General features: G+C 44.1%; 1 protein-coding gene across 3 annotated transcripts in view; it reads right to left on the bottom strand.

Annotated features, from left to right (window-relative positions):
* LOC110496653 (polypeptide N-acetylgalactosaminyltransferase 4) overlaps positions 1-13,328 on the bottom strand; it is a 39,916-nt gene that overhangs the window by 19,267 nt on the left and 7,321 nt on the right. For all 3 annotated transcript variants that reach the window (XR_016488607.1, XM_021572671.3, XM_021572672.3), the window contains exons 2-6: positions 9,125-9,584; positions 4,454-4,623; positions 3,016-3,205; positions 2,393-2,578; positions 1,658-1,775 (exon numbers count right to left, since the gene is read on the bottom strand). Coding sequence is in view for 2 of the 3 variants with exons in the window: in XM_021572671.3 (XP_021428346.2) it covers positions 1,658-1,775; positions 2,393-2,578; positions 3,016-3,205; positions 4,454-4,623; positions 9,125-9,516 (1,056 nt within the window). In the remaining variant the exon portion in view is untranslated. The remainder of the gene's footprint in view (positions 1-1,657; positions 1,776-2,392; positions 2,579-3,015; positions 3,206-4,453; positions 4,624-9,124; positions 9,585-13,328) is intronic.

Genomic DNA, 13,328 nt, shown 5'->3' with positions numbered 1-13,328 from the left:
GTACTTTGCATGTGACAAAAAAAATCCATGACAGTTACATATCGCAATATTATTTTTTGACAATATTACAATCGATACTTTGACTGCAAGTATCGACTTAAAGTATCGATTCAAAATATTGTGAGCCAACATGTTTTCATAACTTTTATTCCAAGACTGATCAAAACGTATTTTCTCATGCTCTCTCCTATCTCTCTGCAGCAGACATACAGTGAGCAATATATTTGGACCATCAAATGACAACAAAAATCACAGTATAGAATTGTAATACATATTGCATCGGTCCCAGGTGATTCCCAGCCCTTCTTCTTAATAATTAAACTAGTGCCTAAATGTTCTCCAGTCTATGAAATAGGATCCAAACTAGGATGTAAGTGGTGTGATAATGCAGGCAGAAACCAAGATGGACATTGTCTATGAATAATCAACACCGCTGCTCTTCTTCTCCCGCGGCTACTATGCAAATGACAAGAGAATCATGAAAACCAGTTTGTTGGGGGATCTTTTTCCCATTTTAATACATTTCCTGCAGGACATTTGATTTATGGTATCAATTTGCATCTTATAATTGCTTGTTTTCCACTACAGCCAATAAAACAGCTTTGGAGAGCGACAGGGTGCTACCTCACTATTCGCTAATTACCTTTAGCGACTTCCTTGAGTTACGCCTCAATTACACAACACATGCTCTCATTGTAATGGATACTTAGCTAGAACCCTATTCATTCTCATCAAAACATTTCATTCTGTGCCATATTTACTCCTTTGTGTTCCCAAAACACAGTTGTAAACCAATTCACAAGTCATTATTTATGGATGGAGAGTCCCAGAGAGAGGCATTTTATTTCCACATACATAAAACATAATATAGGGTGATACCCCATCCGTCTTTAGTTTTTCACACACACACACTTGGATCAAAAACAGGAAATCTGTGCCAGTAATGATTGACGTGAACAACTGAAAGGGACACCAACAACAAGGTAGCCCTCATTATCTAAATGGGGATGTGGTGTCCGACACCATCCAGCCATCACTCACCTTCAGCAGATCAGACACTGAGACATCACTTCGCCATCAGGGCCTGCTGACAACTAGCTAACGTCCCAAATGGCCCCCTGTTCCCTATGTAGTGCACTACTTATGACCAAGTGCTGGTCAAAAACAGTGCACTACATAGGGAAACGGTTGCCATTTGGGACACAGACAGACTCTTCTAGGCGACACTGATGAATCAAGCTCATTAACTGGATTTGAACTGGGGATAGCAGTCTGCCTATATCCATTTTCTTCCAATTAAACTTATTATTGAAACATTTTTGAAGCATAGAACATATACTTTGTAAAACTTTTTGGAGCATGGATCATTGACATTTAAAAAAAAAAATTGGGACAAAGATCAGAATATGGTGGGTGGGTGACCTTTCTGCATTAGATTAGTCTCTTTTTTACCAAGTACCTGAGAAATAGCTTAATTGTGCCAAATGCAAATGCTACTGGCACTGAGATGTTGATGCCATATTGAAAGAGTGGTTGCTTCCCAATTGGCATCATATTCCCTATTCCCTTAGGGCCCATAGGAGTCTGGTCCAAATTAGTGCACTTTAAAGGGAATAGGTGCCATTTGGGACACAGTCAATGAGTATTTAGTACGCACCCTGAAGGACAGTTCCAGGTTCTCTCCTCCCCACACCTCCATGCCCATGTCATATGTGCCCAGGTACTCAAAGTAGGCCTTGCTCACAGCAAACAGCCCACCGGCCATGGTAGGAGACCTGAGAGAGAGAAAGCATAGTGGAACATGGAGGTCAGTACAGTGTGCAGTTTAACAGTCAGAGGCCATATTAGAAGACTTTTAAATCAAATCTATTTCTCCCTTTCCTGAGGTAATCACTTATTTGTATGTGATTAGACCAAACGTAAGTGATTAGACATTCTTCAAGGAATGAAGGAGAGAAGGTGAGATGCATTTCAAAACATAATAAACTAGGTCAGAAAGGAGAGTATTTGGGATCCAACTATAACTTTTACAAAACAACTTCTCTTCAAAATATCTCCCAATTTAATTTCCTCCTAAGAGGAGAGCCAGAGGTTGTTTCCCACAAGGCACCCTATTACTTATCTATAGAGCAATACTTTTACCAGGGCCAGAGGGCTCCCAGAGGGCTCCCAGCGGGCTCCCAGCGGGCTCCCAGAGGGCTCCCAGAGGGCTCCCAGAGGGCTCCCAGTCCCAGAGGGCTCCCAGAGGGCTCCCAGAGGGCTCCCAGCGGGCTCCCAGAGGGCTCCCAGTCCCAGAGGGCTCCCGTCAAAAGCAGTGCACCAAAGGGGTGCCGTTTGAGATGGGCCCAGAAATCCCATATGGACAGAAACTGATGACCATAGCATTACTGACCTGATGGGTTCGGTGCGGGATTTGCGTTTCTTGCGGTCGACCTCAGGGAGGGAGTGCCACTGGAAAGTCAGCCTCCAGTCAAAGCCTCCGATCATGGGCTCATCTGTCTGCATGTAGAACTCAAACGAGTTCCAGTCGATGGTGTCGATCACCGGACACACGATGGTGCTCTCATTCTCTCCAATCCTGGAGGGAGGATGAGACACACAGTATGGTGTCAGAAAGGACACTCACTGATAAGATACACAGTATGGTGTCAGAAAGGACACTCACTGATAAGATACACAGTATGGTGTCAGAAAGGACACTCACTGATAAGATACACAGTATGGTGTCAGAAAGGACACTCACTGATAAGATACACAGTATGGTGTCAGAAAGGACACTCACTGAATGTCCCTGGAAGGTTTTCATGAGACATTCCCTCATTTACATGTGATGAAATTCACGTGCCACTATACTTGACCAGGAATGCCAATAGGCCAACCAACACTAATCTGTTTTTATTGCCTCCAGAATGTCTTGTTGCTATGCAACCCTAATGACCAGTCCCATCCCATTAATTGAGTATTGAATCTGTAATTGTAATCAAATTGTCAATATGCTGGCTAAGTGAAACACACCTCTCCAAGAGCGGCTCGATCCAGCCGGGGACACACTCGCAGTGACAGTCCAGGAAGGTCAATACGTCCCCCGTGGCGTAGGTGGCGCCGATGAGCCTCGCCCTGACCAGCCCCTCCCTCTTGTTGGTGCGGATGAGGCGGACACGCTCCCAGTTACTGATGTACTGCTCCAGCTGAGACTGCAGATAGACTGGGTTTCACACAGAGAGATGGTCAAGGCTTCTCTCTCACACACATACACACACACACACACACACCTCCTAAAAACTCATAATTGATAGTTTGGGAAGGGCATAAATCCTTACTTCGCAACTGTGTTCAAAACGTTTATTTGCCGTGTGCACAGGATACAACCGGTGTAAATCAGTACAGTGAAATTCTTACCTTGAGAGCTCTTTCCCAACAGTACAGTGATAATAATGTAGACAATAATAGAAAATAGAACAACGAATAAACAGATCTTATCTTTGCACATTGACAGACCACCAGGCGAAGCTAAATTATTATTCAACTGCAATGAAAATGACAGTCCCAGTCTCCCCGAAGGGGAAGACACAGTCAGTAGTGTTGATGACAGTGCTTTCCTCTCTCCTTATCATCAGGCTCTTGTATATTACAGTTGTGGATGAGAATGACGTGGTATCTTACACCCTGACTGGTCTCAGAGGGCGGGGGAGAGTCAATTGTAATATGTGGTCATTTGATACTCAGAGAGAACGGCTATCCTGTCTGAGCATAGAATCGAATGAATAGAACAGACTTCCCCCATTCAGGTCAATGATGCCATAATGGGTGGACTGGTGGCAATTTTGAATCATTTGGCTCAATCTATTCCTGTGCGTGTCTGAGACAGGTCTCTTATGTATGTGTCAGTGAATAGGCTATTATATAATTAGTTTTTCCTGACCAGCGCCACACATAAACACTAGAAACTCCACTTGTACTGACACTCAGCAGTGACTGTGTTGTCTCCAAGGAAGAACATGTCCTTTCTCTCTCACAGAACTCTCTGGCTCATCTCATCTCATGTCAGATATGTACAGATAAGCCCCATTGTTCGGCCTACAGCGTTACTGTTCTAAGTAAGGATCCTGTTCTGTATTACCGTCAACTTTGGGGAGCAACTCAATGCCTGACAAATAATAACTAGGTATTCTAAGGTATCTTTTAACCTTTAACCTTTTATTTTACTCTCTAACTTGTGTTTTCTTGCCATTAAGGATTGTTCATATAAAAACTAAGTTTATTAACCAGATGTTCACAAATTAAAATATGTTCTATGATTTCCCCCCCCCCAAAATAGACAACGACAAAGCACGAACTGACGCAAACCCTATAATGTTTGTAGAGGTGCTGACTAGGCTAACAGAACAGTAAACAATGTAAAAATGACTATTAACGATCCCCCAAAAAAGACTACAAAAAAGCTTGGTCAAACCTCGGTCACTAAAGTCGTCTATGAGAATGATCTCCTTCAGGAGGACAGCAGGAGTGCTCTCCAGAACACTGTGGATAGTCCTGAGCAGGGTGGACCAGGCCTCGTTGTAGAACGCTATGATCACTGACGTGGTCGGCAGATGGCGGTAGTCAAACTTCTTAGCTCTGCATCTATACTCAAATGAAAGAGAGAGATGTTGTTTATTAGGATTGCTTTCAGCCTATCAAAGACTTATCTTTTTAAAGTCCCTAAATAAAGTCCCTCAATTCTGAAATTCATCAGTCTATTCTTGTTCTGAGAAATGAAGGCTATTCCTTGCGAGAAATTGCCAAGAAACTGAAGATCTCGTACAACGCTGGGTACTACTCCCTTCACAGAACAGCACAAACTGTCTCTAACTAGAATAGAAAATGTGGGAGGCCCCGGTGCACAACTGAACAAGAGGACAAGTACATTAGAGTGTCTAGTTTGAGAAACAGACTCCTCACAAGTCCTCAACTGGCAGTTTCATGAAATAGTACCCACAAAACACCAGTCTCAATGTCAACAGTCGAGAGGCGACTCCAGGATGCTTGCTTTCTGGGCAGAGTTCTTCTATCCAGTGTCTGTGTTCTTTTTCCCATCTTAATCTTTTCTTTTTATTGGCCAGTCTGAGATATGGCTTATTCTTTGCAACTCTGCCTAGAAGGCTACCATCCCGGAGTCACCTTTTCACTGTTGACGTTGAGACATTTGTTTTGCGGGTACAATTGTAGAAATGTACATACACTCAATTAGTATTTGGTAGCATTGCCTTTAAATTGTTTAACTTGGGTCAAATGTTTTGGCTAGCCTTCCACAAGCTTCCACAATAATTTGGGTGAATTTTGTCCCATTCCTCCTGACAGAGCTGGTGTAACTGAGTCAGGTTTGTAGGCCGCCTCGCTCGCACACGCTTTTTCAGTTCTGCCCACAAATGTTCTATGGGATTGAGGTCCGGGCTATGTGATGGCCACTCCAATACCTTGACTTTGTTGTCCTTAAGCCATTTTGCCACAACTTTGGAAGTATGCTTGGGGTCATAGTCCATTTGGAAGACCCATTAGCGACCAAGCTTTAACTTCCTGACTGATGTTTTGAGATGTTGCTTCAATATATCTACAGAATTTTCCTCCCTCATGATGCCATCTATTTTGTGAAGTGCACCAGTCCCTCCTGTAGCAAAGCACCCCCACAACATGATGCTGCCACCCCCGAGCTTCACGTTTGGGATGGTGTTCTTCGGCTTGCAAGCCTCCCCCTTTTTCCTCCAAACATAACATGGTCAATATGGCCAAACAGTTCCATTTTTGTTTCATCAGACCAGAGGACATTTCTCCAAAAAGTACGATCTTTGTCCCCATGTGCAGATGTAAACCGTAGTCTGGCTTTTTATGGCGGTTTTGGAGCAGTGGCTTCTTCCTTGCTGACCGGCCTTTCAGGTTCTGTCGATATAGGACTCGTTTTACTGTGGATATAGATACTTTTGTACCCGTTTCATCCAGCATCTTCACAAGGTCCTTTGCTGTCGTTCTGGGATTGATTTGCACTTTTCACACCAAAATACGTTCATCTCTAGGAGACAGAACGCATCTTCTTCCTGACTGGTATGACGGCTGCGTGGTCCCATGGGTTTTATACTTGTGTACTATTGTTTGTACAGATGAACGTGGTACCTTTAGGCGTTTGGAAATTGCTCCCAAGGATGAACCAGACTTGGAGGTCTACAATTTTTTTTCTGAGGTCTTGGCTGATTTCTTTTGATTTTCCCATGATGTCAAGCAAAGAGGCAGTGTGTTTGAAGGTAGGCCTTGAAATAAGTCCACAGGTACACCTCCAATTGACTCAAATGATGTAAATTACCCTATCAGATGCTTCTAAAGCCATGACATCCTTTTATGGAATTACCAAGCTGTTTAAAGGCACAGTCAACTTAGTGTATTTAAACGTCTGACCCACTGGAATGGTGATACAGTGAATTATAAGTGAAATATTCTGTCTGTAAACAATTGTTGGAAAAATTACTTGTGTCATGCTCAAAGTAGATGTCCTAACCAACTTGCCAAAACTATAGTTTGTTAACAATAAATTTGTGGAGTGGTTGAAAAAGGAGTTTTAATGACTCCAACATAAGTGTATGTAAACTTCCGACTTCAACTGCACCTACATACACAAGTATTATACATAATGATTGGAGCTGACTGCAAGACAGACCACACAGTCACTATTTGGAGCAGTGAACATGTGACAGTTTGCTAGAGAGTTGCTTTGGTCAGTGCAGGAGAGGAGCATTTGGTCTCATTCCTGTGGGGAGTTGTGGAAACGACAAGAAACAGAAATATGAGGGGAAAGAAATCACACCAACGTCCCACATGCCTGAGCAGTTCTCATGGAGAGACCAGAGGACAATGTGCCTGAGCAGTTCTCATGGAGAGACCAGAGGACAATGTGCCTGAGCAGTTCTCATGGAGAGACCAGAGGACAATGTGCCTGAGAAGTTCTCATGGAGAGACCAGAGGACAATGTGCCTGAGCAGTTCTCATGGAGAGACCAGAGGACAATGTGCCTGAGAAGTTCTCATGGAGAGACCAGAGGACAATGTGCCTGAGCAGTTCTCATGGAGAGACCAGAGGACAATGTGCCTGAGAAGTTCTCATGGAGAGACCAGAGGACAATGTGCCTGAGCAGTTCTCATGGAGAGACCAGAGGACAATGTGCCTGAGCAGTTCTCATGGAGAGACCAGAGGACAATGTGCCTGAGCAGTTCTCATGGAGAGACCAGAGGACAATGTGCCTGAGCAGTTCTCATGGAGAGACCAGAGGACAATGTGCCTGAGCAGTTCTCATGGAGAGACCAGAGGACAATGTGCCTGAGCAGTTCTCATAGAGACCAGAGGACAATGTGCCTGAGCAGTTCTCATAGAGACCAGAGGACAATGTGCCTGAGCCGTTCTCATAGAGAGACCAGGGGACAACAAATGGAGAAAAAGGAGTGATGAGAAGGGGAGATAGAGAGAACAGCGAGAAAGAGTTAGAGCGAGAGAGAGAGAGAAAGAGAAAAGCGAGAGAGAGAGAACAGCGAGAAAGAGTTAGAGCGAGAGAGAGAGAGAGAGAGAGAAAGGGGGCAAGGAAAATGAGAGAGGCAGGGAGGTAAAGAAATAGAGAAACAGAACTCAGGTTTCTGCACCAAAGGGGAAGTTACAGAAAGAATGGCATTTGAGAGCTTCAGTCAGGGACGGAGGCTACTCTCTTCAGTCAGGGACGGAGGCTACTCTCTTCAGTCAGGGACGGAGGCTACTCTCTTCAGTCAGGGACGGAGGCTACTCTCTTCAGTCAGGGACGGAGGCTAGTCTGTAAAGAACTGGAGAGACAGCTCATGTGCCTTTAAAAAAAAGGATCCTGGCCTCACTGTTTATTGGAAGCTGACCATGAGCCTCGACAGATTCAGTGTTTATTGGAAGTCATTGAAACTCAAGCAGAACAGCGTCTTATGGAAAACAGATGAAAAGTAACAAAAACACAAGCTTGAATTCAACCACAGCAATAATGGTGTGTGTGTGTAGTAGCTTGATTATAGACAAGTAGTAACCTGTTTTGTTGCCGATCTTTATGCAAGCAACAGTATGCGTCACAATATAGGTAAACAACACAGTAGTAGGTAACAAATCTGCTACATTCCAAGCAATTTACGTGCCTAACAAGATTTAAGTCTCCTGTTAAGTGATTGGCCCGATCTCAACTTACACTGTGTGTTACTAATTGGCCTCATGCTTGCCTTGTATTTGAAGTCAGGATTTAGCTTTAAACTTTAATTCGAGCATTCAGGGACCCTTTATTTTTTGGGCACGAATTTCTCACGACCCTACAAATCTAATGACACAACCTTAAAATCAGTACATTTAGATTTTTACATCAACAAATAACCTTAAAATCATAACATCAATCTTTTATCAAAATTAAGAGAAACCAACATTTACTCAATAAAATGTTATTTTTCAAATGATTTTGCTCACAAATTTTTGTATATTATAGTATACTCTTAATTATTTGTTCCTAAAAACAAACATGATTTTATGTGAGGGGTAATAATATAAGACATTATCACACAGGTGTTGGGCTGCCAGCATCACTCAGCATCACTTCTGCTGTGAACAGCTGGGAAGATGAAACACAGATGGAGACTTTTTATTGAGGCAATCAAAGTCCAGTGCAAACTCTAGTGCAATGAGTACCGTACCTTTTAAACTGAGTAAGGCCAGTTAGGGAAGTTGCTCATTCATCCCTTACAGCTGTACAGAATATATCACTGTCTTACATGACACCAGAACAGCCAAGTCTAATTCAGCTTCATAACACAGATTTAAGTATCCATGTACGTCTCTGCAATCAGACTCACTGGACCTGTACAATAAGAGGTGGTTACTGGTCTAAACTACTGGTCCAGATGGATTGAAATGCCGGGGGGGGGGTCTCAATCCCAATAGCATACTCCTCACAACCCCTCTCCTTGCCTCTTTCTCAAAGCCCATTGGAGGACAAGGTCAGAGGGGAGGGACCTCTCAATTTTGAGAAGAAGACGAGGAGAGAAGATGCGACGAGAACGCAATTGAGATGTTCCCACTGTGTGAAGATGAAGATAATTTGCCTACTCACTCCTTCATCCTGTTGTCTTGGATGTGTCGGTGCAGAGAGATCTTATCGCTGACAAAGATATTAATAGCGTATCTCTCCACGCTGTCCTCCTCTTGCTTCTTCTCCTCCGGGCTGAGGTTTAGCCTGGTGGCCTTGCCCCATTCCCCGGGAGCGTTGGCATCCGCCGGCGCTTTCACGTACACAGGCCTGGCCAGCTGCTCGCTCCCCTGTTCCTCCACAGGGGCCAAGTGCCTAACCAGAAGGCTGCGGCCCCCTCCGTCCTCCCCTCCATCGTTCCCTGTGGAGGAGAAGGAGGCGGAACGGACCAGGAGCAGGTAGCCCAGCCACAGCACCCACAGCAGGAAGAAGGACTTAGCTAGGAGGCCCAGCTTCCGGGAGCAACGCACCCTCATCGCCCCCGGCAACCACTAGAGTGGAATCTCACCAGCTGCCACTTAAAAAGTCCCCAGGACACACAGCTCTGTGGAAAACACAAACACACAACAGGGAGGGCTGAGAACATGTTTAGGTCCAGTTTGAAGTTTGGCCTATGATAAAAGTAGTAAGACACCTTGAGCTGAGTTACTCCATGACAGACTTGATAAGACTTGAACCATTGCAGGGAGCAGATAGAGCTATACCACTTATAATCGGTGGAAAAGGAATTCCCAGGTAAACGAAAGTGAGAGCAGCCACAGATAGTCAATCAAAAATCTATCTGGTTTATTACATGTTGCAACAGGGAGACAACAACAGCACAGAAGCAGAGAAAATGTCTAACTGGCCTCTTGGAAACAGGCACTTTATATCCTAATACAAGCACCAAATGTTCTCTAAACACCAGCCGAGAGGCTTGTAGAAAGTCCAAACAAAACGCTGTGACTTTGTCAGCTGCTACAGAATCACACAGTGGTCACAGAACGTCATCAATACAACAGTGAATAATCAGTGTGTCCTCAGTCCTTGTATCTCCAGTCTGGAGTCAATCACTATCAACAGAAATGAGAAAAATCCATAACAAGTCTCGTGACCTTCAATTTGAACCTTGAGAGTCGCAAATAGACCACTGGAAACGATGCGTGTTACAAAAACTCTAAATATGCTAAACTTAGTGTTGATCAGGCTAAATTAAATATTAAAACGTTGCCATATTAAATATTTCCATGACAATGGTTGAATAGTAGTGTTCCTAACAAGTTTCATTTTGACAGATTAAAATTCTCACTCAAGAGCGTTCCACGTGACAGGGAGATTTAATTAAGCACAAAACGCTTAAAGGCTAAATTAAATATGATTCTATGCTAATTTCATTCCAGTCAGTGGCAGCGCTAATACTCGACTGAGACGTCTGTTTGCGGCTAAATGAGAAAACACTGCTAATGATGTCGTTCAAATTGACTAAACTGATGACAATCATCATCATCCAAGATCAATAATGACAAACTCAGGGCTGGGCTAGATGTGAGCTGAAATTAAATACAAATAGCAAAGATAGATCACTGTACCGCTGATATAATTATGTAGGCTACTCTGTGGTGAGATAGTTGAACTTATTATAATAATTTTGTTGTTGTTGTTGTTGTTCTTTTTACCACTTTTTCGTGATATTCAAATTGGTAGTTCCAGTCCTATCCCATCGCTGCAACTCCCGTACAGACTCAGGAGAGGCGAAGGTCAAGAACCATGCGTCCTCCGAAACACGACCCACCAAGCCGCACTGCTTCTTGACACACTGCTTGCTTAACCCGGAAGCCAGCCGCACCAATGTGTCGGAGAAGACACTGTACACCTGGAAACCGTGTCAGCGTGCATGCGCCTGGCCCACCACAGGAGTCACTAGAGCGTGATTGGACAAGGACAACCTGGCTGCCCAAACCCGGATGACGCTGGGAGACCCGTCGTGGCAGAGCACCGTATCGAACACGGATCTGTAGTGATGCCGCTATCACTGCTAAGCAGTGCCTTAGACCACTGCGCCACACGGGAGGCCCCAGAGATACTCAAACTTAATCAAATCCAACATTTTATACAGGAGGCATTGCACATGGCACACTCTAGAAAGTTCTATTCAGAACCTAACGGGTCATTCTTCTGTCCCCAAGGGAAAAGCATTGAATGACTATTTTCACAGAAGGTTCTATATGGAATCTAAAAAGGGTTATAACATTGAACCTAAAATGGTTCTTCAAATAATTATCCCATAAGGACAGCCGGAGAAACCTTTCAGAACCATTTTTCTCTCTCTCTAAGAGTGTACTAAATAGTCAAGGTTCTCTGAGACAATATGTTTAGGAAACAGTCTAAGCCTAAGGTTTTTCTACTGTTCTTTTAGTGTTAACACACAGGCTTAGAGACCGACTTCTTTTAGTGTTAACACACAGGCTTAGAGACAGACTTCTCCTGGTGTTAACACACAGGCTTAGAGACCGACTTCTCTTGGTGGTAACACACAGGCTTAGAGACAGACTTCTTCTGGTGTTAACACACAGGCTTAGAGACCGACTTCTCCTGGTGTTAACACACAGGCTTAGAGACAGACTTCTTCTGGTGTTAACACACAGGCTTAGAGACAGACTTCTTTTGGTGGTAACACACAGGCTTAGAGACCGACTTCTTTTAGTGTTAACACACAGGCTTAGAGACAGACTACTTTTGGTGGTAACACACAGGCTTAGAGACCGACTTCTTTTAGTGGTAACACACAGGCTTAGAGACAGACTTCTTTTAGTGTTAACACACAGGCTTAGAGACAGACTTCTTTTAGTGTTAACACACAGGCTTAGAGACAGACTTCTCCTGGTGTTAACACACAGGCTTAGAGACAGACTTCTTTTGGTGGTAACACACAGGCTTAGAGACAGACTTATCCTGGTGTTAACACACAGGCTTATAGACAGACTTCTCCTGGTGGTAACACACAGGCTTAGAGACCGACTTCTTTTAGTGTTAACACACAGGCTTAGAGACAGACTTCTTTTAGTGTTAACACACAGGCTTAGAGACCGACTTCTCTTGGTGGTAACACACAGGCTTAGAGACAGACTTCTCCTGGTGGTAACACACAGGCTTAGAGACCGACTTCTCTTGGTGGTAACACACAGGCTTAGAGACAGACTTCTTTTGGTGGTAACACACAGGCTTAGAGACCGACTTCTTTTAGTGGTAACACACAGGCTTAGAGACAGACTTCTTTTAGTGTTAACACACAGGCTTAGAGACAGACTTCTCCTGGTGTTAACACACAGGCTTAGAGACCGACTTCTCTTGGTGGTAACACACAGGCTTAGAGACAGACTTCTTTTGGTGGTAACACACAGGCTTAGAGACAGACTTCTCCTGGTGTTAACACACAGGCTTAGAGACAGACTTCTCCTGGTGTTAACACACAGGCTTATAGACAGACTTCTCCTGGTGTTAACACACAGGCTTAGAGACAGACAGCTCAGCTCAGAAGACAGGCAGACCAGAGGCAAATCAAAGAGGGCAGACACTGCTAAACCCGTCTCCATCATCACTGCTGACATTGAGTGTAATCGCAGCATTAATAATCCAGCAGGGAGCGATACGCACTACAACAGTGACTGACAGACTGAGGCTTCAGAATGTAACTTTGATCCACTCTGTGTCTTTCCACTCCGAAGATACACCCGATGAGGTGTTCTATCCACACACACACACACACCCGATGAGGTGTTCTATCCACACACACACACACACACACACACACACACACCCGATGAGGTGTTCTGTCCACACTCACACACACACAATGAGGTGTTCTATCCACACACACACACACACACCCGATGAGGTGTTCTATCCACACACACACACACACACCCGATGAGGTGTTCTGTACACACACACACACTCCAGCTTCCTACTGTACCATTGACATTTTTCCATAATCCAGACTACACTGCTTTACTGCTATAATATCAATTTAACTCTAGAATAAAAAAGAATCAATGATCATGACAGGGAAACTGAGGGTGTCAGCGAGGATGTCAGCCTATATAGATTTATATATACACAACGCACCATAAAACTGTCAGATTCAGGTCTGAGGAGACTCTAAGAATGGTGTGTGCTGCAGCATTGTTGAGTCACTAAGCAGGGGTCTCCATTTCAGTCCTTCAAGATGTTAGCAGGGCATGCCTCTTTCACACTCAATGCTCTGGTCACTGGCCAAGGGACTCCGAGGCCTGGGGTTACAAAATGGAGA

This window comes from Oncorhynchus mykiss, chromosome 18, assembly GCF_057628025.1.
Source record: "Oncorhynchus mykiss isolate SJ-2025 chromosome 18, ASM5762802v1, whole genome shotgun sequence".
Taxonomy (NCBI): Eukaryota; Metazoa; Chordata; class Actinopteri; order Salmoniformes; family Salmonidae; genus Oncorhynchus; species Oncorhynchus mykiss.
This window is presented reverse-complemented; position numbering and strand designations above follow the sequence as displayed.